Source organism: Nymphalis io, chromosome 22, assembly GCF_905147045.1.
Source record: "Nymphalis io chromosome 22, ilAglIoxx1.1, whole genome shotgun sequence".
Lineage (NCBI taxonomy): Eukaryota > Metazoa > Arthropoda > Insecta > Lepidoptera > Nymphalidae > Nymphalis > Nymphalis io.
In genome coordinates this window covers 6,494,416-6,521,355 of record NC_065909.1, presented here as the reverse complement: position 1 = coordinate 6,521,355, position 26,940 = coordinate 6,494,416, and the positions used below count along the sequence as shown (strand labels likewise).

The window sequence follows — 26,940 nt, the reverse complement described above, 5'->3', positions numbered from 1 at the left end:
AAGGAGTGTAGAAAAGAGGCGGAGAGTGGGCATAACGGCATTAGAGGACGTCGTGCCGTTTGGTATCACGGCATACTTTTACTCTAAAGTTGCGCAAATATATATTTTACATCAAAAACTTAAACTCACAAAACATTTTTCATAACTAAAGTAGAATTTTTTTTAATTAAATAATTCTAATTCAGTCGTGCGCAAATGCGAGTAACATAATATTCCTGATATTGCTTAATAAAACCAAATAAAAAAAATCACACATAAATGTCCAGTCCGTAATAAAATATGCTGTACCATGTGCATAAAAACATTACTTACATAAACTGTATACTTACACGTGTACATTACATACGAAAGTGTTTTATTAATAATAAAATTTTTGATATTTTTTTTTATTTACAGAATCTCCAAAAAAATTAATCAAAGTACCCGTCAAACTTTTAACATTTAATATATGTAAGTTTATTCTATAGCACCCGCTTCATTAAGCCAAGAGTTCTTCAGCCGAAGTATCACCTTCATTATTCATTAAATTTCCCCGAACTGAGTTAACCAGAAGAGAATGAACGTTGAATAATTAGTAAGGTGAATCCAATTCTTTGACCCTGGCCTATTACGGTAAGGATAATGTTATTGGTCTTGTATCGATTGTTCCTTCGAATGCGGTCTTGTTTGTGAATCATTTAAAGCCTTCAACTAGTTCTTGGTATAATCTGCTAGGTTTGAATTGCTATTGATCGTTTGTAAAAAGTCAATACACTATATTGAAGTACGCTTCTTACACTTGTAAGATGTACTTACATTCGTTATTTCACAGGATAATATCAAATTAGGGAAACCCAGCGTACGTTGTTTTATCTCTTTATTGATGTTAGCTGTAAAAAAGCAGTGGGTTTCAAAATCTGTTCAGTGGTTTAACCGTGAAAGCGTAACAGACGGACATAACGAGTGACAGATAGAGTTACTTTCGCATTATAGTAATATTATAGATCATATTGATCGGTTGAACGGTATAGATTTGAACCATAATAGATCCAATGCAACAAGAAGCATCATAATCGGTTTATAAAAAACACATACATGTAAATAAACACATATGTATATATACGTAACCTCTTCAATCGTTATACAATGATACAAAGAGTTATATTCTATTTATTATATTATGAAATCAATAATATTAATTGTAGTCAAATTGATCATATTTTTTGCGGTCCATTAATATAGATTTACCGAACTTCCGTAGCCATTCTTTCTTCTCATCTTCCAGCACATTTGGGTCAATTGTCGTCGATGTCTTCAATTTTGCCAGATTTTGAAGATAAGATTCGTATAAACTCATTCTCGGTATCACAGAGTTATCCTCAGCAGGTTCTAGAGGAACGTTGATTGGATCAAACGGTAGCGTCACCAAATATTTCCTCGGGTCGGCATATAACTTGTTATCAACAATTTCTGTTGTGTTCTGTACCAGCTGTGTTGTTCGAATAGTAGTCGATAACACGGCCGTCGTTGGACGGTTACTTTCGTCCCATATCACTGTGTCCAGCCACCGGGAAAATGTAGAAATCTTCGGAAACGCGTGGGTCTTTGTGTACAGAGCGCAAGTATGTAGAAATGAGGCTATCGCTATTAAGGTGTTATTCTGGATAACTGCACCGCCATTATCTTTCTATAAAAGAAAAAGCCTGTGTTGAATATTTATATGACATAAATCGTGAGGTCTTTAGTAATTAATCATATTTTTTTAAAAAGTACAATATAGTATACAGTTGATCGAAATGTCGTATAATTAAAATTTGTAACTAAATATTTAATAAAATTAATATTACAATAATAACAAAATATTATAATTACAGTAATTGCGAAGATAAAAGATGTAAAAAGTAATAATAATATGAATAAGTTATATTGAATAGAAGAACATGAAATTCACGTTTATCATGACAATAGTCTAAGATTAAAGCAAGTGAAACTTATAAAAGAATATACTATATATAATCATATACTAAAACCTTCACCAAAACACACTGCAACTTTTGATGTAAGTTTTATGTATATTCGTTTATTAGTTTACGGGTACATATAAAAAACATTTCGTCATTTATTAGTGTCAGTCAGTACACCTTCTTTGGTTTGTTATGTGTATTGTATACATATTAAATGACTGTCTAATCGGGCTAGATGTAAAGCCGCAGACCCGGAGGTCCTGGGTTAAAATCCCAGATTACGCCTATAAAAAGTTATTAGGTTCTTCTGTCAAAAATTCTCAATAGCTGCCCGGGTCTGGTAGTTGGTTGTGTGTACATTCCCGTGCCTCGAAAAGCACGTAGAGTTATTGTACTTGCGACTGAAGCCTTTTCGGTCACGTTGGATTTGCCGTCTAATTGGATTATGAGAGTAGAGACTAGAGAGTGCACCTGTGCTTACACACAAATTTAGCACTATATATGTCCTGCGCATTTTTCTAATCTCTCTTGAGATTAGCCGCCGTGGCCGAAATCGGTTTGGAGGACATTATATATTTTAAATATTAATGTGCAATTTTTGTTAACAATAATAAATACAACATTCAACTGTAACTTGAATATTGTCTCATCGCTATTTTTTGGTAGATAAAAGAGTTCAAACACGGGTCTAGTAAATTGACCGAAGCATCTACTTTCTGATAACTTCAAGATCCAGAGAGAGAGAGAGGCCATATTTTATTCATAAGAATTTGAAATTGTACACGCAGCAGGAGTACAGTTATGAAATATATAATACTTTAAGCTATAAAAGGTAACATGTTTGGTTATATCCAATAACACTTTATTTTTACTATTCAAGGCTATTCAGGTAGTAAAAAATAAAAGGAATAGAGAGTTCTTTATTTCCGTACGTATTATATCGAATGTTCGTTAAATTTTCCTTTTAGTTTCTAGGTGGCACTAGTTGTCTTTTAAATCGCGCTATAGTTATTTATTTCTGTAATAGCTAATAAGGCTTAGCTTACTTATAAAAGAGAGAGAACAATAAAGCTATCTGACCAGCAGTGCATATTCGGTAGTTTTATTCTAAAGCTATCACAGTACAGTACCAGTATTACCGGGTAGCCCCGATATCTACACGATAATCTACTCGACCTGTTTATAAAAGGTAATATTTGTACCTCTGAGAAGATATAATAAGTATTTGTTTAATTGATGGTCTGTTTATTTTTAAGAATATATCTGTACCAAGATGAAAAATACAATACAAAGAGAGTTACGGGGCAGAATCTCATTCAATTCAATAAGATTATTTTTATAATCAGTATATTATCATTGTAATGTAAATAAAAGAATAAAAAGGATCGCTGTCATGACGCTAACATATCCATTGGTAGATTAAATAAAAAAAAAAGTCATTCTACTATTACTGTGATGAACATGAAATTACTAATACCATCATTAGGATTAAAAGTATCATTCTATTCTCATTATATTTTTATCAACATAATATCTTATTCCCTACGGAATGATATATGATGAACAACACACTTTTTAAATATATTACTTGAGAAATATTTAACTATACGAAATCAATATGGTAAAATTATGGCAGTTTGACATGCCTTCAAGAAAAACGTATCAGACTACGAGGCTATTTTGCAAACCTCTTAATTTTTAGATACAAAAGAAATTAACTTGGTAGTAGGGCTTTGCGCAAGCCCATCTGGGTAGGTACCACCCACTCGTCACATATACTACCGTCAAAATTATCGTGGGCCGGTTTGAAGAATGAGCGAGCCATTGTAGCTACAGGCACATGGGAGATAATATCTTAGTTCCCAATAATGGCGCATTGACGATATTAGAGATGGTTGATATTTCTTATACTGCCAACGTTTATACTGCGGTGGTGACCACTAATTAGTCTGCCCTCATGTTATAACAAAATATATGTATATTTAAATAATAATTATTATAGGATATTATCAACGATATCAACCTCACATTGGTATTAATTAGTGTTTAGTATTTGTAAACTGTATAAAAACTAATATTGACATAAATACTCTAAGAAGACAAAGAGATCGCGTAGAGATCTAAAAGCAATCATTGTCAGTTTCTTTAAAATAAATGAACTTTAAAATGCTTAGAATTCATATCATACACAGAAATTCTTAGCACGCTTGACCCTGGCTTAAGAATTCTGATAACAATATGTTGTTTGAAGCTTTGAAGCGTTTTGACCCTCGTTTGTAAATAAAAAGTAGCTTTGCTTTCAAAATACTGTAGGAATAACGTACATTTTTTACTTCTGAAAATTTCCGGTGGTAACTTTGACTGGTACCACCACTAACAACCACACATCAGTTATTTACACAACGAAACATTACTGTACTGCTTATTTAAATTTGAGTGGTGACTGTGTGTGCAATGTGTGTTAACGTGAGATTTAATTAAATGATCAATACACGAAATATCGTGTATTTCGGACGCGGCTCTAACGATTTCGCTTGAATTTCGTTTTACAAGGTTTTGTTATTTAATTTTATCTTTAGGTGTCTTTGGAAAAGAAAAAAAAAGCCGAGATGGCCCAGTGGTAAGAACGCGTGAATCTTAACCGATGATCGTGGGTTCAAACCCGGGCAAGCACCACTGAATTTTCATGTGCTTAATTTGTGATTATAATTCATCTCGTGCTTTACGGTGAAGGAAAATATCGTGAGGAAACCTGCATGTGTCTAATTTCACTGAAATTCTGCCACATGTGAATTCTACCAACCCGCATTGGAGCAGCGTGGTGGAATAAGCTCCAAACCTTCTCATCAAAAAGAGGAGAGGAGGCCTTTAGCCCAGCAGTGGGACATTCACAGGCTGTTACGGTCTTTGGAAAACGCAATTATCCACAAAAAATATAGAAAAATAACTAATCTGAACCGAGTGAAGCTTGGTTGTCCTTTTACTATTTTTTATATGAATACTTCCTATGTCCGATTCTGGAAATAATGTTATGTAGTATGTATTGTGTCGTGTAGTTTGTATTCGGACGTTTGTTATTGAACGAAGTTCCAACGGCTGATTAATAAAATCTGGTATAGAACATCATGTAATAGAAAACGAAAATTTAATTAATAAATAATAAGATAAACGTTTAAAAATAATATTAACCTTATCGATTTAGAAGTTGAAAAGAAAATTTTATATATATTTATATACTGTCATCAATAAAGAATACCTATTCGTGTCTTGAAATTTCCTGTTGCAAGTATATATTCTACTATAGACAAAGCAAGAATGTCTTACCCTGCAAAAGTGTCTGTTTGGGTCCTGCACTCCCCCCAAACAAATGTATCGGTCTGATGACCACAGAGCAGACGGTTCACATATCGCAGAACTTATAACTGGAGCATTGACAACCCTTAAGTGCTATAACAAAATATTTATATAAAAAGTTAAAAAGTTAAAACCTTACTAACATTATAAATACATAATTTTTTTTTTTTTTATTTTATTTTATTTTTTTTTTTTATTTTTTTTTTTTTTTTTATTTTTTTTTTATAGAATAGGAAGGTGGACGAGCATATGGGCCACCTGATGGTAAGTGGTCACCAAACGCTCTTAGACATTGGCATTGTAAGAAATGTCAACCATCGCTTATAACCAATGCGCCACCAACCTTGGGAACTAAGATTTTATGTCCCTTGTGCCTGTAATTACACTGGCTCACTCACCCTTCAAACCGGAACACAACAATATCAAGTATTGCTGTTTTGCGGTAGAATATCTGATGAGTGGGTGGTACCTACCCAGACGAGCTTGCACAAAGCCCTACCACCAGTACATAAATTTTATTTATTTATTTGTTTCTTTGCTACGCTTTCTCGTCTAAGATACTTAACTGATCGTTATGAAACTTTGCTTACACTTTGTCAGAGGTACAGAAAAATACATGGACCCCCCGCTTCCACATACATGGGTGACACCGTGAGCCAAAACGAATATTTCATAATTAAAATTTTGATTGTCTTGTGCTCGGCGTTGAAGGATAATATCGTGAAAACACCCGCATGCCGCGTGATAATTACACCCGCATATGCCGAATAAACAGCAGATGACATGAGCTTACTACGTGTAATGTATATTAAGTCATAAGAATTATTTATCGCTATCATAACAACATCACAATACCCCAGTTGGTGTCCAGGCTAGAATTGTCGCCAATAAACCTAACGACACGTCATCATCTGGACTGGGCAGCCGCACCGCATCCACTTTGGGGCCGAATACGAGCTGCACTTCCAATTTAACAGCTGACACTTTTAAATCGAAGTTATTTATTAGCATTTTTATCTGAAAATATTAATTGCATTATTTAAAAATAGAGTTAAGAACTGCTATAATACTAAATTTTGTAGACGTAGATTTTAAATAAAGAACAAATTTTATATTTAACATATTATGTATGATATCCATTTGTTTCACAAATACTAATACGCTTTGCTTAACGGCTGTTTAGTTATACACTGATTTCTCTCTTTCTGTCCTTAATAATTTGACATTCGAAAGAAGAAGACACAGCATTGTTTAACTAACCAACCGCTAAACAACATTTATAAGTAAGACCGTATTTATATTTAATTTAGACTAATGAATGTGTGACTCACTAATTAACTCACTAAACAAATGCAAATAACTTACTTTCGAAATAGAGCCTCCTTTATTGTTGTAAGAACTGCCGGTCCTGATCTTGTAATTTTCAAGGTTCCGATGCGTTACGTATGACGTTATATCTCTGTTCAAATATAATATATTTTTAAATACAATAATATAATTCATACATTCATTAAAGTAGGCTGTTATAAGTATTCCTGGCAATATTGTCCGTGGTATATAATAAGTTATTTTTTGAAAGAAGTATTAACCATCCCTTACATAGTCAATGCGCCACAAATCTTACACTTGTGCCAGTATTATACTGACTCAATTACCTTCCAAACCAAGCCGGAATACAGCAATATATTGATGTTTGGTGGTAGAATATTAACAATATATTGACTAAGAATGGTAGCGGACGGACTTGAACAAAGCCTTACCACAAGCTGTTCCAATAGAATACATTATCGAATATTAGTTACTGTATTCAAAAAATATTTTGTCTTGAAAACCTATTTTTCTGGTCTGTGCTATAATAGAGTCCGTTTGGAACAAATATATATATTTTAGAATAGGAAGGCGGACGAACATATAGGCCACCTGATGGTAAGTGGTCACCAACGCCCATAGACATTAACATTGTAAGAAATGTTAACCGTCGCTTACATCACCAAAGCGCCACCAACCTTGGGAACTAAGATGTTACGTCCCTTGTGCCTGTAATTACACTGGCTCACTCACCCTTCAAACCGGAACACAACAATACCAAGTACTGCTGTCTTGCGGTAAAATATCGGATGAGTGGGTGGTACCTACCCAGACGACGAGAGAGCTTGCACAAAGCTCTACCACCAGTATATCTACCATTAGATGCCGAGAAAACGCAGATTATGAAACAATGGTTTTTAACACAATGCTCTGTCATTATATATAGGATACGATGGCGATCGTAGCTTTGTACGTGTGATATATGATACGAAGCTAAGACACATGATATGACAGCAAGGCTGTCAACGTGAACATCCTTAATATTTTGCGAACATTACGGAACACAATTCTTTTATCATATGTGTACAAATCATATCTGAGGTTGATTTTATTAGGAAATAGTGATTTTATTTACTTTTTATTTATTTCGGTATTTTATAGATGATACAAATGTGGTTTTCGCAATGTCGGTTCAAAATGTCGGTTTCCTCAATATGATTTCCATCACCGCCGAACATGAGATGAATTTCTCCGCTTGTGTTATGTTTTAATAAATTCGTATACATAGTATATTACTGCATTCAAGACGCAATAAATATCAGACGTAATTCAGGCGTGAAACAAAATGTCGCTTTCGTTTCCGAAAGGGACAGAATTCAGAAAATTATACTTGATAGGAATGGAACGGAGCGTATTAAAGGAAATTCTAGAAAATAACAATGAAGTAGCTTTGAAATGCACTGCCTTTTGCCGAATACGTGCTATGAATAAACATATTTTTAAATTGGCAAATGGCTTACACTTGAGAACATTCAGCTGATTATAATTGCTGATACAGTTAAAGATGGAAGCTTGTACTGAAGTGCAAAATTTATTAAATTAAAAAAAGGAAGTGTTCCGGTCGATTGATTCTCAATAACATCCCGTAGTCTGGAAATAGGCAGTGTTTGACACTCCCTTGGCTCGGAATGCATTTAAATTCGTTCGCACCTGAACTCTTACCAGTCGAATTTGCGGTCACTTCGGATTATGAGAGTGAGGTAGTAGAAAGTGCACTTGTAATACAAGCACATGCGTACATACTTGTACACAATGACATATCCGGCGTCGTTTGCTATCCACATTTGAAAATGGCCGCCCTGACCTAAAACGGTCAGGAGGACATCATCAATATGGTTTTACTGTTTAGTCAATGTTAATTTTGCTTAAAGGTTATAATGCCAGAAATAACTGAATCTGAAATTGGGATTGCTTAAAGGTCGCATGCTCAATGCTACTGACAGTGCTTAAATATTAACGAATATATCCAGCTATCATTATTAAGTCATTTTTCTGTCTTTTGAGCTAAAAATGAATAAATATTTTTTTATTCATACCAACGTTTATGTTCTGAAAATTAACATATTTGAAAAGGAATCATCAATATTCATGAATGTCTGAGACATTAAACGAAGTGAGCTGTCTGTATTTGTATAAGAAATGAATAAACTTTACGAGCTAGAAGTTGCAATTAAAAACAGCTTACCTATTTGCCTTTGCCCATCGTTATTTATCTTACTTTATTTCAAAGCTTTTATGTAAGAATGGTTTTCAAGAACAACAAGTATTTTCGCTCAATTAACAATTATAATTATCATAAGAAGAATAAATCGGTGTCCCAATAATCGGTTATGTTTTAAATCATAGTTTAGTGCAGACTTTATTATAAATAAATTTATACAGACTTTATTATAAATAATATTATAAATATTATAAAAATAACAAATTATCATTCATTTTATCTAAATTAAATTATTTTTTGCGGTAATTAATAAGCGCTCAATTTATTCTATCTCTAATTATACTGGTAAAGGCGATCTCTAGAACTATAATATCCCACCATGTTAACATGTATCCATTTGATCAAGATCTTTTTAGTTTATTATACTTTATATATTATACACTTAATATATAGTCATAATTGACTGCCTCATTGGTCTAGTGGCTTGATGTAAGGCCGCAGACCCGGAGGTCCTGGGTTCAATTCCCAGGTCGGGCCACTAAAATGTTATGGGGTTTTGCTGTCAGAAAATTCTTAGTAGCAGCCCGGTGTCTGGAACTTCGAAGTGTATTCACTCCGGTGCCTCGGAAAGCATGTAAAACCGTTGGTCCTGCGCCTGAACTCTTTCCGGTCGTGTCGGATTGCCGTCCCATTGGATTATTAGAGTTAGGGAATAGAGAATGCACCTGTGTGTGCGCACACACTTGTGCACTATAAGTCCAGCGTAGTTGCCTAATCTCTCTTGAGATTGACCGCCGTGACCGAAATCGGCCTGGAGGATCTTTATAATCATAATATCTAACGTAGGTTCAGTTTTTTTTCTTAATGAGTTTTGATTGCACATTTGAATTTAAATTAATTCCTTATTAAAACAACAAGCCTGCAATGAAATGCCAATCATGGAAATCGTACCTGTAGATTCATTTGGAGGATATTATAAAAAATTGTATACAACTATTTTGTTACTTCAACTACAATTTGTATTTCATTAGTCAAAGTGTACATAAATGAATATAACAGTTGGAATGTTTATTATATTTTATTAATAAACACTTTCTCTGATAAACTGTTAATGCAAATTTACATAAATCTGCATAGTGTAACATACATATAAATATAATGTTTAAAAAAACAAAATCATATTTCAGTTTATGTGGCGGAGTGTCTGTTTTTATTTGATACTCATGTTGTTATTAATATTGAAAATATATTTTTATGCATACATTTCATTGACACTACATTATGAAATGTAATTTATCGAAGACAGATAAAATTATTCATACTGATTCTATAACATTCATTTATGTATTCGTGTATGGTGGAAAACGCCACCAGTTTTTAAGCCACAAAAGAGTTACCGACTTGACTACGAGTCACAGTTACCAATTCACGTTACCAATTCTCTTTTGAGAAAGCGTTTTGCTGGGTTGGATATTTTCTACGATTCGTTGGTTAGTTGCTTAAATGTTCGCTCGTATTGATACGCTTAACAAAATTCCCTCAGTCAGCTCATACGATACCAACTGATTAAGGTAAGGTTAATATTGCTTTAAATCAAAGTTACATAATATGAATATTGCATTCTAGTGTTGAATTAAAATAAATTTTAACAATACCTAAAATCCGGATGGAACAGTGATCCCTTATCTCATGACGAATAAAGTAAGTCTACCCTTAAGATTTGTAGTTATTGTAGGACATTTTATTGTAGGCATATACCAGTTGTCAACGATATTGTCGTAAAAGTACCCTTTCAGGAATGTGTTATTTTCACCTCCTTTATATTTTTCGTATATACATGTCGAGTTGGCTAACAAATGTTAAACCAATTGTGCTCAACTCAACTCAACTCAAATAGTACTGAGACTTGATTAATACTAATTAATATAATTATCGTCATTACTTTACTGATACAATAATATTAACAAAAAAACATTGTTATAAATTCTACTTTAATTTCTAGTTAAATTATTTCGATTGTGTAATTAGGTTTATTTTTATTGTTGCGCCTTTAAAATTGCTATTATTACATTACGATATAAAATATCTTCATTCTTATTTAAACTTTGCCTGTCTAGAAATTTAGAAATTTTTTTTCAGTATAAAATTAATTGTTTCACTGTAACTTAAACGCAATTCCGGTAGCGTGTAATACACGTAACACGCGTCATGTTATGAGTGTTGAATTGCTTTTAAAAATGATAATTTTATAAACATTAATGAGTAAATAATAAACTCGATTCTCTAGATTTCATTATTACAATAATATAATCTAGAGAATCGAGTTTAATTCAGCTTTTTAAGATTTAAGAATATTTTAATTTAAAATGCACACGTAAGCAAAATATCCTTTTTTTAATATTGAAGGTAGTCAAGCAAATGGACTACGCTATAGTGGTTACCATTTTCCAACATTGGCACTCTAAGAAATATTATCTATACTCATAATACTAATGTGGGAACTAAGTTACCTTGCACCTGTAATTAATTACACTTGCTCACCCTTCAAAATGGAACAATATAAAGGATTGCTGTTTGTGCGATTGAATAATTAATGAATACGTAGTACCTAGCCGAGATGGCCTAGTGGTTAGAACGCGTGAATCTTAAATCGTGGGTTCAAATCCGGGCAAGCACTACTGAATTTTCATGCACTTAATTTGTGTTTATAATACATCTCGTGCTTGACGGTGAAGGAAAACATCGTGAGGAAACCTGCATGTGTAATTTCATTAAAATTATGTGTATTCTACCAACCCGCATTGGAGCAGCGAGGTGGAATAAGATCCAAACCTTCTCCTGAAAAAGGAGAGGAGGCCTTAACCTAGCAGTGGGACATTGACAGGCACTGTAGTACCTTTGTACCTAAGCAAGCTTCTAAACTTCCTAAAGTTTGAGTTCTCTGTTATGAATTGAGTCGCATACGCTATTTGTTAATGTAACCAATGACATTATCCAAAGTATAAGCTATTTTAATACAAAAAATATTGATTCAATTTCACCAATGTCGGTTAAGTTTATAGCTACTTTTGTATTAATATAATTAATATTAATTATTGTAGTAGGTCAAAGTTATTAGTTATAAAAGGTCATATAGTATATTAACTGCATTATTAAAAGTTAAACTTTTTAAACATTAACATCCGTTAATGCGTTTTCAATCAATTTTAGCTTTAACATAATTGTAACTGCTTTTTTTTTACTTTGTGTACTTTGTATGTGTACTGTTGTGTTGTAAATGAGTTTTTATAGATATATTATTATTATTATCATATTGTACATCTATAGTTTTAATGGTACAGCGGTAAAGAAAAAGTGAAAGTCACATGTTCAATCCTGATCTCTTTAGCTATTGTCAGAGAATTCTTTCGTTTCCTTAATCGCTTAATTGGAGGGGACAATAGCTATACTAATACTACTAATTACTTGAAAGGTTTGTCCGTCTCTCTTGTCCGTATCTATTCATATAAGTGTTTATATAGTTGTGATATTGACGAAGTGTAAGTCGATTTCGGTAAGTAAATAATAAATTACTTCTACAGATTATAATAATAATATCCTGGGACATTTTTCATACACGACCATCTGATCCCAAATTAAGCTTTGTAAAAGGTTGTACTATGGAAACCAGACAACTGATATACTACATATACTATTTTTCTTTTGTAAATACATACTTATATAGATAATTACACCCAGACTCAGTATAAACAGACATGTTCATGACCACAAATATCTGTCCTGGGTGGGAATCGAATCCACAACCTTCGGCGTGAAAGGCAAGCATCCACCAACAACGCCAACCAGATTGTGCTAAAAGTTCGCAGATACATTCGTTGATCGTGACCATAATTATAATCCAGTACACTATATTACCATATTATACTATATACCAGTAAATTATATAGTTGATATAATATTTTTGTTTAATTGGTAAAATGCAGAGATGGTCTAGTAGTCAGAGTGCGTAGGTTCAAACGCGGGCAAGCACCACTGAAATTTCATGTACTTAATTTGTGTTTATAATTCATCTCGTGTTTGACGCTGAAGGAAAACATCGTGAGGAAACCTGCATGTGTTTAATTTCACCGAAATTTTGTCAAATGTGTATTCCACCAACCCGCATTGGAGCAGCGTGGAATAAGCTTCAACCTCTCTCCTCAAGACTCTTTCTTGAGGAAGGCCTTAGCCCAGCAGTGGGACATTCACAGGCTGTTACTATAATTGGTTGCCATATAATTTTATTTTTTATTTTTTAATATATACAAGGTATATAAAAAGTAAGAACAAATTTATATTAAACAAATTATGAACCATATATTTACTACGCTTTATGTAATTTTAAAACTCCGAGAATTATTTCGGTCCAATGGCATTCGCAAACATTTCTACTAAAACTTTAGGGACGTTTAAGGGCTCAAAGACAAAAAGTTCAATTGCGCGGTTAAATTATACACAGAGCTCCATCTGCTTCGCAATCGCTTTTTGTTGTAGAATTAAAATTGTAAATTCCTACTAATATATGTATGTATGGAATATCTACGTATAATAATTGAAGAGTTTGTACATTTTAGAAAAGACTAAATTTTGATTATAATATTAATACGAAATTAGATACATATTTCCGATGTTTTCTTTCATCGATTACGATTTGAATAATTATAAAAACAATGTAATATCTATATCAAATATAATGTTTCCTTCGAATACAACAGAATTACCACAACAGAAGTGAACTTTATATCAAAATTAAGCACCTGAAAACTCAAAGGTGCTTGCCTGCTTCGTTTAAGTATTACGGGTTCTAAACAAACTTTTGTATATCAAACAGTGCCCACAACACATTCAATGTCTCCGTGACGAATATTCATTTCAATGTTTTGATAATATTGTTAATACAAACTATACCTGGAGGATAGTTCTGTCTAATTTTCTACATATATTCTACGCGTTTTTGTTTAGAACTCTAAACAACGTGACGTATAAATTACTGTACTTACTTTAATGCTGTACATACTCAATAGTTCTGGGAACCATAACAGTGCGCGGTTGTTATATTTATTATTATATAGTATATACAGTACATTTGGTAATATAAAAAATTATTTAATTTATTGTGGCTTGTAATCTTCTTGGATACTATTTATAATATATAAAATTCTCAGTAGCAGCCCAGGGTCTAGAAGTTGGAAGTAGTTGGAAGTAGTGCTTCGGAAAGCACCTGAAGCCGTTGGTCCTGCGCCTGAACTCTTTCCGGTCGTGTCAGATTGCCATTCCATCGGATGTTGAAAGTTAGGGAATAGAGAGCTATGTTTGCGCACACACTAGTGCGCTATAATATGTTCTGCGCGGTTGGGTAATCACTCTTGAGATTGGCCGCCGTGGCCGAAATCGGTCCGGAGGATATTATTATTGTGAATTATCTCATGTAGATGTCACAGTCCACTCATTGTTGCTATGAGCCATTCCCGTAGTGGTAGCAAACTTGGAATACGATACAGTTCTTTTTAATACAAATAAAATTATTTACTTACGTTTCAAAGCATTTTGACAGCGTTAGTAACCAGTAGGTATTAAGTATGACAGCGCTGCAAACATAGCTGTCGTTTTTGAGCAACGATGCGGTGTACGGATGCTTGAAAATTTGGGTTATCGCCGGTCCTATACGCTCGCCGCTGTCTTCTCTATCATCTATCGATTTAAATAAATGCTTATTAATAGTCTTATTCGTCTAGTCTCTGCTTGGTTTTTTTTTTTTGACTAGTTAGGCGGACTAACATATGGACCATTTTATGGTAAGTGGTCACCAACGTCTACATACATTAGCATTTTAAGAAATGTTAACCATCGCTTACATCACCAATGTACCACCAACCTTGTGAACTAAGATCTTATGTCCCTTGTGCCTCAAATTACACTGACTCACTCCCCTTTAAACCGGAACATAACAATACCAAGTACTGCTGTTTTGCGGTAGAATATCTGAATCTGAATAAATGAAAATATTTTAAAGGACGTTACAAAACTAGCGACTTTTACGTAATTCATAACATTACAATTGAAAATATAATAATATTTAATTGTTAAAAGTTTTTTTCCCGATATCTAGAGCCCATAAAGTTTGCTTTTTAACAACTAACTATAAGATTACTCAATAAAGAGACTATCTAACAAAAAATGTTTTAAAAATCGAACGTACACAATCTACACATATATAATATAAAACAGAATGTATAATTAAATAAATGAAATATTCTACTTCACCATCCGATTTACGCTTGGCCTTATTCGATCTGAATAAATATTATCTGTATTCATCTCGGTATCTCAAACTTCAATTGTTTGTACATCAAAGCAGGATAAACAAACACACTTCAGCTCACATTTCTAATGTTACATTAGCTAATTTAGTTTTACATTTAGTTTTAGAGTTACATATTAATAATGTATTAAAACCCATTTAAGGGCTAACGCGAAACACTATTTTTAACACTTTCGACTGAAAACATATTAGTATTTATTTTTTACATCGAAAGTTACTATATAAATGCATAACTTTTTTATTTTCATTTATTTACTTAGAACGAACGAGTCGGCTTACCTATGTTCACTTGCTTGTAATTCCCTGTGACGTTGTAATCTCGACCTAAGTCTCCATCACCTAAGTACAAATTATTTATATATTTATAGTATTTATTATTTCTTTATCATTTTCTATACCCATAACTGTAGAAATTATACATAGATGTTTATTATCTGCGTCAGTTTTGTCTTTTCAAATGATCTCGAATTTGATTTCGATATAAATTGTTCCATTCCTGATAATTTTGTTCCAATATTATATAAAACAGAGTTTCTGGTGGTTGATTTTGGGCAGAGTTGTCTAGATAGGTAAGGCCTAATCAGCATATCTACCGCGAAACACTTTTAATACTCTCTATTGCAATGTTCCAATTTGAAGAGTAAGGATTTGGGATTACAGACACAAGAGACCTGGAGAATAGAGACCTGGTGTAAGTCGTGAGTAAGTGAGATCTAAGTCATGATTATAATATTTCTTACGATATCGATGTCAGTGAAAAGGACTTATTACAATCAAGACGTCCATTTGTTCCTAATCTTTCCTTAAATTTACTAAAACTATATATTTGCTTAACCTCAAATGTAAAGTAACTTGGACGCTTTACTAGTTTTGTTACCAGTTTGTTTATGTATGTGAAAGTGGATTAATTTTTCAAAGAGAAAATCGGAATTGCGATTCAAATAGAAAATTCATTCCCGCCATTCCACACGGTCATAATTTATCGTACTTTGTTTTTACTTTGATCTGTCTATATTTCATGAAGTCTTTATCATATATAAACATTTTAAGGATGTGGTGTGTGTATTCCTCATTAAATTCACGAATTAATGGCCAAATAAATGAAATAATTTTAATGGAGGTTTCTTCACTAATTATAGTGTTAAGTTGCTCAGATTTCAAAACCAGCTTTCAGGGAAAATACGTTAACACGATTATCAACTGTATTCAATTACACTTAGGCAATTTCAATTAAATTTCTTTCAAATTAATTTAGCCGTAAAACACAGTTGGAAGATAAAACATTCACAAGTTCATTACGGCTTATAATTTCAAGGGTAAATTATCCTTTGGGTCTAGACACTGATAATATGATGTCAGCTTAGGTCGAATACACCAGGCGCAAGAAATACATTAATGATAAGCCTTTTACAGTCTTGAGCCGAGGGACCGTGTAATGTAAATTATTATATAAAATGGAATAGAATAAACGTAATACATAAAATTCAGTCATAATGTTTTCTTGTAAAGATGTCACTTGCCTTGAGGCTAAGAAGGGGAGTATTTTTAGGGTTTGGAAGTTACACGTTCCAATACGGATTGGTGGATACAAATGTGGCAGAATTTCATCTGACACAAGTTTCCTTACGATGTTTTCCTTCATTTACGAAATTATTTATAAATACAATTGAAGCGCATGTACTCTGTGTGTGTGTGCAAATCTGTTGCCCTAAGCTTTGCCCTGGCTTGCACCCGCAATATTCGATTCATGAATTCAAAAATCATGCGTTCCAACTACTGGTCCATCTGGGCTCGAAAGGATTGAATTTACGGGTAGATTTTTTTTATGATTGTAGCCTAATGGCGCCTCCTGTGAGACAAAACCTTGGCTTAGGACACCGTCGACATCTGGAAAGCGGTTACTGGTAGAGCTGAATATGACATGCCTTAGATAGAATAGATCTCGTCTATTTAATTATTGCACTAAATGCTAATAATTTATTTTCCCTTTATATGTTTTACTTTAAAGTGTGCATGGTTTAATGTAATTACATCGTACTGTTTACATTGGTAAGATTTTGATATTTATAAAAATGCGAAAAATTTCTCCTTATCTTAACGCTTAGGTTTAAGTTAATTACATCTCATTAAAATAAAACAATGTTTATTTTTTCTTTCCTTGTTTCGTAAGTGACGACAAAACATAAGATAGAGTTAAAGAAACATAGAAGTGAAAATTATTTTTGGTCATCGTGACAAAATTATACATCTAAATACATTTTAAATATCATAAAATCCACTCGGAATATTAGTACCAAAATGTGGTTCCTAGAAAGTATAGCGGAATGATACTATTCATAAAATACTAATTAAATTGATTCGAAACTTATTCATACCAAGAAATATACTTTTACTTTTATTGGTAAAGTAAAAATATATCTTCATCGGTGTATAAATATCGCGGATTTTTTGTTTGAAATTGTAATTATATAATTTGTTTTCATTAAAAAATACTATATACCTGATTCTTCCGTATTCTCACTGTCTTGCTTGCCCTGAGCTTGTATTAGCGTCACAATCAATAGCAATCCGATACGCCACATCTTTCGCTGTTTACTGAATTATGAGTGAGGCTGCACTAAGTTTGCATAGAGTTAAGAATGTCAAGAAATGAGTTCATTTTTTTTTCTGAAGAAAGTTTAAGCCAATTATCTTAGTATATCAAATCATATCAACTATATCTCTATATTTTTAAAATAATGTTATTTATTGTTTCGTGTCAGTCGAGGAAACGGGTCACCTTTACTGCCAGTGCATTGCAAGAGATAACCGCTGCTTACCCGCTTAAGATGTCATATCTCTTTACAATGTTTTACATTATATTACTGTATAAAAAATATTCTCGCTCATATAATTTAAAACAGAACGTAGCAATACGAAGTATTTGGAAACAGAGAAATTGGTGAACAAGTCAGTTGTTTGTCGAAAGATCCAATCATTGTTTTGGTTTTTAAGTGATATTTTCTTAGCCAGAATTTAATTTTCTAATTTCAACGTTAAATTTGATTCCAACAATTCTATATTAATAAGTGGAATGATAATCAGCAAAAAAGTTAACTTCTGCTTTATTTGATTTTTTTTTGTGGTTTCGGTCGCATTATTTGAATGAATCCCTATAGTACTATCATGTATTGTATATATTACATAATTTTTATTACACTATTCAATAAATAATGTGAAATTAACAAATTAAATAATATTAGAATGTAATAATATTGTTTCAATATATATACTTCCAATAGTATAAGATACGCAGGCTGTAAATCAAATATTTGTTATGAAAAATTGGAATAGCTTAGTGGTCAAAAAATATTATGTTCATGAATATAATATTCAGTATTTTATTACTCTTAGACTAATTAAGCAATTACGTTTAAAATTGCGTTACGTAATTTCGTAAAAAACGCTCACGTTTATTATTCATTTCAGGAATTTGTATGAATAAATGTGTTAAATTTGATCGCTTAGGTTTATACTTCATGTAATAAAAACGTAGAATAATAATTCATAATGTCTGATCATTTATTTATAAGCCTCTCTTTAATTTTATTCATACAAATTTAATTTAATTTATATAAATTTGTATTATAGAAATTACTTGTTTATCGATTATCCGCGACTTCGTTTTGCATGGAATACATCATTCTAATCAAATCAAATCAAAATAGTTTTATTCAAATATATTTTTATCAATATTATTTTTTTTATATAAATGTTGCTTGTGCATTTTTGTGCAAGTTTGGGGTTCAAATTATTTTTATAAAAAAAAAAAAATTTAAATCTATGTCCATTAAAATGGAACAAACAGACAGAGCTACTTTTGTATTTTAAAATTATCAGTTTTTTGCTTTAGTTTTAGGAGTCATTTCAACAACCCGTGGGTGTCATAAGAACCGTTCAAGGGTTATGTTTCTTAACGGCATCCATCAATGCCATCAACATTTAGCGTCTTAACAAACTGTATCAAACCACTAAATACAAAAAGTGGCAAAGTGGAGTAGTATTAGGCAGGTTGTAAAAATTAGCCAAAATTTGTCTTGTCGTGCTAATAAATGAGATAAGAGCAAGAGAATGATGTTGAATAACAAAATTAATGGTTAAGACTGACGAATATCAAAGTCACAAAATCGTATTTCATCAAGTTATGTATTACAATATAAACGTTTTATGTTGTAATTTCATGGAAAGCCGGGACGGTTGGCTTTATTGTATGCAAACTTATTTAAATACGGGGCCAATGTCTCTAGGCGGTGGAAACCTTTTGCCTATATATAATATAGTAAAAGTCCCTTAGTATGTTTAAATAAATTCAAATTTCGTTATTTAATATTAAATTATTACACTTATTAATAGTCAAATAAAAAACTGCACCGATTTAGTACTATCATAATGAAAAATATTATCACGCCATCTCTGTTACATTCATAGGTCTATGTGCTTCTAAACAAAGGATGTTTTCGTTCACATTTGAGGTGATTGTGTCAACAGCGATACGACTGAAACAACAAATCAAGTGGAAAGTACGGAATCCGGAACCATATTAAGTAAATACGAGTCTTATTTTTATATCTTAAGTATTAAGAAAGAAATTAATGTTTATTTGAAACATTATAGCGATAAAATAAAATTGAAAGGGTAAAAAACAGACTAAAGTAATATTAACCTTATGTATTTAGCCTATATACTGAACTATACTTAACAAATATTGAAAAGAAAGTTAAAATATTTAAAAAATATACTGTAAAATAAACACAAATATTTTTCTCAAAACTAGTTATATACTACATTAATTATTATAATATTATTAAAGCTATTTTTAAAGATGTAACTGACTTTTATATAATACTTCGTTGTCAAGGAGATAATGTTAATGCAATATATTTATGTGTTTCAAACTAATGATGACTTTTATTTGAAAAAGGACTTAAGTATTGTAAGCACTGTGACGTTTCACTGTCTGACTTTGTTAAAGTTATGTATGTATGTATATAAAGATTGAACAAGATACATCTTGAAAGTTTATAATTAATAATAAGCAGTATTAACATAATTGAATGTGAAAAGTCGAATCTTCTATTGAAAGTAAGTCCTCCAAAGATTATTAGGATTTTCCAAATGTGAGTGATCCAATTTATTAACGTTTCATTGATGATCTTAGCTTTAGAAAATATTTACTCTTTATTCATTATTAAAGAACTACTAATCGATTTAAAATAACAATAGCTTATTGTATATTTGGTTTATTGTAAAATAGGTTCGGTTTATAGTCATTTATTTCTCATAAAGAATACAAAAAATTCACTTAAAATGAGAAATATACAATTTTTTACGTTAATTTAAGTTAAAAATAAAGATAGTGTCTCGGATACAGTAAATTAAAGTAGTTAACAATATTAAAAAAGATGTAGGTAGTATTAGAAAAGTAATAATTACGCATGCTATAAAAACTTACAATGCAACGCATAGCGGTGAGACCACATTAACTGATATTTATTTTAGTAATAGTTACTTTGTATATATTTGATAAGGCGATTCTTGAATATTGTAAAACTTTCACTGTTTACAATTTCATCGGGTAACTTATTATAAATTTGCACTCCTTCGAACATTATATCCCTCTTTCCATAGTTAGTTCTAAGTTTTGGCAACTCTAATTTGTTTCGTCTCCTTGTGTAGTGTGTATGAGTTTTCTTATGAAAGTGTATTTGGGAGTGTATCTCTTGAGTGATTATTTTCCTAATAAGAATGCCAGTTTTAAGAGTGTATAGTTGATTAATGTTAAAAATTTTGGTGTCTTTGTAAATTTTTTCAGTTTGTGTCAAATAATCGTATTTGTATAGTGCTTTTATAATTTTGTTTTGGAGAGTTTGTAGTTTTTGTAAATTTGTCTTTGCAGCTGTTCCCCAAATTTCAACAAGGTATTCCAAATGTAATTTTACTAAGGCATTGCATATTACTGGACGTACTTTAATAGGAATACAGGCTGATATTCGTCGTAATGCTCCTATTAAGGGTGAAAATTTAGTCTTAACGTGATCTATATGACTTTGCCATGTCAACTTGCTATCTATTACAAGGCCTAGATATTTTTCATGGCTAGACTTTTGGATTGGCTTGTTATATATTGTAAGCTCATCAATATTTGGGATAAATTTATTTTTAGGTGCAAAAATCATGTAAGATGTCTTATTAGTATTTACTGTTAAAAGGTTTGCGAGAAACCAGTTGCTAACTGTGTTTAAATCATTTTGAGCTTCATTTATTAATTTTCTTATATCTTGGCCAAAATAAAAAAGACAAGTGTCGTCGGCATAGAGTGTAATATTTCCAGATATATTTAAGTTACTAATATCGTTTATGTATATTAAAAACAGTAACGGTCCTAAAATCGAGCCTTGTGGTATTCCATATGTTAATTTTGCAGGGTTACTTTTAAAATTTCCTATTTTGACTACTTGCATGCGATTATTTAAGTACGATTCTAAGATTTTATAAGACGAACCTGTGATGCCTATGTTTCTTAGTTTTTCTAGTAATAGGGCATGGCTGACTGTGTCAAAAGCTTTCTTTATATCTATAAATACACCGAGAGCTATTTTTTATTATCTAATGCAGTTCTTATTTTGCTAACCAGATCAACAGTCGCCGACAGCGTATTATATTTAGGACGGTTATTGTATGAGTTCATTAAGCAATTATTATACGTCAGATGAAATAGGATTTTCATTAATGTACTTTAAATCACAAGATCAGATAATATAAATCACATAAAATCAAAATCTGAGTACCTCTAACGAGAAGTTTGTAAAAATGTGGATACCAAATAATTGAAAAAATCATTTCAAAAACAAATTGAAAGCTAATAAGATAGAAACAATTTTCACCCTAACAGCTTAAAGACAGTGTGAAGGGTGCGAAGGTTTTGGTCGCCACTCCATTACAAACTTTAAAAAACATGTATTTAGAGCCCGTTGGCGTGGTTGGTTGATGCTTGCCTTTCACGCCGAAGGTTGTGGGTTCGAATCCCACCCAGGACAGATATTTGTGTGCATGAACATATCTGTTTGTACTGAGTCTGGGTGTAATTATCTACGTAAGTATGTATTTATAAAAGAAAAATAGTATATGTAGTATATCAGTTGTCTGGTTTCTATAGTACAAGCTCTGTTCAAGCTTAATATGGGATCAGATGGTCGTGTGTATAAAATGTCCCAGGATATTATTATTATTACTATATTACACCATGTACAAAAAAAATACAAAATATTGTAGCGTTAGAGTAATTCTTTACAATGTCCCAAAATTTAATCGTTAGCTTTAATGTCATCACTGATATGGCAACGAGCAAATTTGAACTAGAAGTATGGAATCAATGCCATAAATAGTGTGTCTAATGTTGTAATATTTATATATAATGTTATACAAAAATTTCAAACTATTGACTGCAGTAGGTTTCGTAAAAATATTTAAATATTTTATAATATATAAAATAATTTCTTCTATAATATATGTTAATCTAAGTAATGCAATATAAACTTGATAAGTTGTCTCAGCTTAACCGTGTAATGGCCACTTGTAAGTGGCTGCCTATCTTAATTTGTGTCATCTTCTCTCGTTTCCGTGTAGATCTCGTGACAGATACACTAGCGGTAATGCTCGTACATTCGACGCTGAAAGATGTTTAGACACTGATAATATGTGTAAAACACGCGATGTTTTCTTTTATAGTCAGATTACAAAGAAGTATGAGAGATTTTTTTCTGTTTTCGTTTTTTAAGGTTAAACTTGGTTGGTTATTCTAATAATGAAGCTTTTTTATATAGGAAGGCCACCGAGCATATGGGCACCTCATGGTAAGTGGTTACCGACGCCCATAGATATTGGCATTGTAAGAAATGTTAACCATCGCTTACATCACCAATGCGCCACCAGCCTTGGGAACTAAGATGCTATGTCCCTTGTGCCTGTAATTACACTGGCTCACTCACCCTTCAAACCGGAACACAACAATACCAAGTACTGCTGTTTTGCGGTAGAATATCTGATGAGTGAGTGGTACCTACCCAGACGAGCTTGCACAAAGCTCTACCACCAGTGAATTTTGAATTTGAGCTTAGCCCAGAGAGTAATGTGTTTAAAAACATGGATCTCAACCGAAAAACTCAGATTCAAATCCGAGTAAACACAACTTCTTTTTTTCTCGCTGGAATAACGTAATGTTATAATGTGGGCCTCACCAGCGCTGAGTGTGCCTGAGAACCCACTAAATAACCAATACTCTCTGTGTCTGCTCGGGAGGCGTCACGGAATCGCTGAGCAAGCTCAACTAATTCATCACTTACTTAATCCTTATTGTACATTTAACCTGCAATTGTCGAATGAAATTCTGCTACATCCACCAACCCAAACTGTAGCAACGTTGTAAGCTCAAATCCTATACCTTTGCCCAATAGTGAGACATTTACTACGGGCTATAATTTTACTTTCACTTATAAAACTGTCACTATAGAAATAATAATAATAATATCCTGGGACATTTTTCACACACGGTAATCTGATCCCATATTAAGCTTGTACAAAGCTTGTGCTTAGAAAACAGACAACTGATATACTACATGTACTACTTTTCTTTTGTAAATACATACTTATATAGATAATTATACCCAGACTCAGGACAAACAGACATGTTCATGCACACAAATGTCTGTCCTGGGTGGGAATCGAACCCACAACCTTCGGCGTGAAAGGCAAGTATCTACCTACCACGCCAACCGGCTCGTCAAAAAGAAAATCTATTAAGTTTATGTTTGGAAATATAACATTTTCGATGGCTTCTTCTAATTATTCCATATTAACTTTTGATACCATAGAAGTATATTTTAATTAATTTTACAGTTTTTGAAATTACACTACAAAATTACATTTTAAGCTGCAATAGCGAAAGCTTAATATAAATATTATTAAATAATAAATATTATTAAATAAATATATATACGCATAACATGTAATTATTTGAACGAAATCGCGTCGGCAGGACTAGAGGGTTCTTAGTACCCTGGTAATCCCCCTAGAGAAAGGAGGCCTGCATAGGCAGGCCGTCCCGTGGCGCTCCTCGTTAAGACGGAAAGAATACCGCTGGTTTTTTAAATGTAATTAATAGCACAATCGTTACCTATACCCGGAAACATAGAATTGCTTAGAAAAAAAATCTCCTGTTTTTTCTGTTATCTGTACATAGGCTTAAGCATTAAAATGATGACCTGTTGGCTTATAAATGTTAATAAAAAATAAAGTAAAATAAATCGCTTTCATATAATAATCATTGTAAGAAAGTATTATCTGGATGAATCTGTTAGTGGCCCCTGTGCTGTTCTCGCAAATGAAGCAACTTGCAAGATTATAATCCACGGGATAATAAACTCTATTCGGAAAGCATTGAAATAAATCTTAACATACTACAAATAATATATATTGTTCACTCGTACCGACACATACACTCACACATATTATTCACATACATCAATATGTGTTGTTGTGTGTTTTTCTTTAACATAGTAATTATTTTGTAATTTAATTATCAACGGAAACTATTTTTGGTAAAACATTTTATTTATTCCACTACATATACACTAGTATATTATTTATATAGCTTAAATAGAAATAATTTTTATCGCTGAGTTCTGGCTGAAAAGGTTAGCCCAGTTTAGTCACAGACACAAAGGATAGAGCACATTAGATTTCATTCTTAGTGTCACATAATTAAATATATTGCCCATGTCTCTGAGCGATGATAACCACATATCATTTACACATTCTCTATTCTAAGAAAAACAAATCTTTATTCAATTCCTTATACTTCGATAAATAGTATATAATATGATTATGAAATAATAAATTACAATACGTAAAACAAGATATTTAATTTTAATATATATTTCATTTCTAAAACGAATCCTTCTGTGTAAATACATAGCTAGCATCAACTTTTACTATTTTCGTAAAGCGCCGTAAATGTATTTTACGACATAATACCACTAACCCCGTTCGACAGCCACAGGTGCCTTTTTGAATGTACGTAAATATAAAGATCATTTTATATTTATGAAATTGTGTTTCAAAATTAACGATATTAAAATTATGTTTATGAAAGCAATTATATTAAATTATTTATGTAACGTTGAAGTTTAATTATCGATATATTTTAAGTCGAATTTATTAATAATATTTGAATGACCGTAATGTTAACTAATTACTAAGTGTGGTAATATTATACATGCGAAAGATAACTCTTTCGGTCGGTCTGTCTTCTAAAAAATTAAAATACTTCAAATTGATAATACTTAAGTGTTGTCTTACTTAAAGGTTACCACGACATGTGCAAAACGAAAAAAAAACATATTTGTAGGTATTACCTGTAAGTGATTTAATAGAAAATTTAAAATCTAAGCAATCCATTGTTAAAAAGTTGTTCTTTCTAACTATCAACGCACTGCAAGAATTACTTATTCTAGAAAGCTTAAATTTGGAACAGCTGCTAACAAAAGATTTTGAAAATTGCTACTTTAAAGAGGAGAAATGGGAGGGGTAACTTTGTATGAATTTAACCCATACGAAATTGGGACGGGCAGCTTATTTACACTGGCTGATTTGCGTTTATAAGGAATAGTGAAAAAAGTCGAAATATTTTTATAGTTTAAATAAATTTAGCAACTTAATTTCGAATTTAATAAAAAAAAATGTTTGACCAGTGATCGAAATTTGATGATTAATTATCGTCAAATTGAGTAAACATTGAGTAAAACATGAATAATTTAATTAGTTTAGTTATAAAAAGAAAAAACAAAAGCTCGGAAATAGCTACCAAACAAAAATAAAGAAAACCGGTTAATAAATAGGGGAGCACAATGTACTGAACTGTTTTGTCTTTTTCCTATTAATACACAGATACAACAACGGTAAATTTATGCATGTAGCGCTGCATATATTTTAATTAAAATCATAATATAAATAACTTGTCTTATAAAGGTTTAAAAATAACAAGCAATTACAATATAACATTAACGTATATATGAAATCGTAAATTAATTTATTTGTATAATATTGCCCCATTTTCGATAGTTGATGGATATTATAACCCAATTAATTAATCCGAAAATTTCTCCATCGAACTATTGATCATTTAAACGACAAAAACAGTTATTCCACCTGCCATTTGAGGTGATTAAGGTCAGGAATATTTATGATTCGGTGGTTTTTATGTTAAAACAAAGCATTAGCGACTGATATTATAATACGGTATCTGGATTACAATTATAATGAAAATGTTGAAAATTAATGCTACTTATGTATGATGACAGGTCAGCAAGTGGGTCACCTAATGGTAAGTGAGCATTTTCCAACAATTCTACTACTTATACTAACAATTCAATGTTGTAAATAGTAAAACATTTATTGGCGCCCCTTGAGTAAAAGCGACTCGGACGCCGTGACGGCTAACGGCATGACGCTCTACCCCGGCCGCTTCCTACTCTCGTATGTATTAATGGCACGTAACAATGTACTTGGTTGCTATTTTTTTTATTTTATACACAAAGAGTTTCATTTTTATATATTGAATATTATATTTATTTATTTCTTTTATTTAATTATAAATGATATCAATGATCATCGGTTTCGATATTTTATATGCCGAGCGCTGCATGACGACCACATTT

At 32.0% G+C, this 26,940-nt stretch overlaps 2 protein-coding genes across 4 annotated transcripts in view; one reads left to right on the top strand and one right to left on the bottom strand.

Annotated features, from left to right (window-relative positions):
- Nucleotides 1-26,940, top strand: part of LOC126777295 (inactive dipeptidyl peptidase 10) — a 200,993-nt gene that overhangs the window by 53,624 nt on the left and 120,429 nt on the right. The window lies entirely within an intron of this gene.
- Nucleotides 286-17,916, bottom strand: LOC126777225 (trypsin-5-like). Of its 3 annotated transcripts, XM_050500210.1 has the most exons (8): nucleotides 17,688-17,914; nucleotides 15,467-15,526; nucleotides 14,400-14,556; nucleotides 6,663-6,756; nucleotides 6,153-6,314; nucleotides 5,268-5,390; nucleotides 1,228-1,666; nucleotides 286-869 (listed from the first exon to the last, which is right to left on the bottom strand). In XM_050500210.1, exons 1-8 carry the CDS (start codon nucleotides 17,767-17,769, stop codon nucleotides 754-756), a joined length of 1,233 nt encoding a protein of 410 aa, XP_050356167.1. In that variant the 5' UTR covers nucleotides 17,770-17,914; the 3' UTR covers nucleotides 286-753. The 3 variants fall into 3 exon arrangements, with proteins under 3 accessions (XP_050356167.1, XP_050356168.1, XP_050356169.1); XM_050500211.1 differs by lacking the exon at nucleotides 15,467-15,526 and having other exon boundaries at nucleotides 17,688-17,916; XM_050500212.1 differs by having other exon boundaries at nucleotides 286-1,666; nucleotides 17,688-17,912.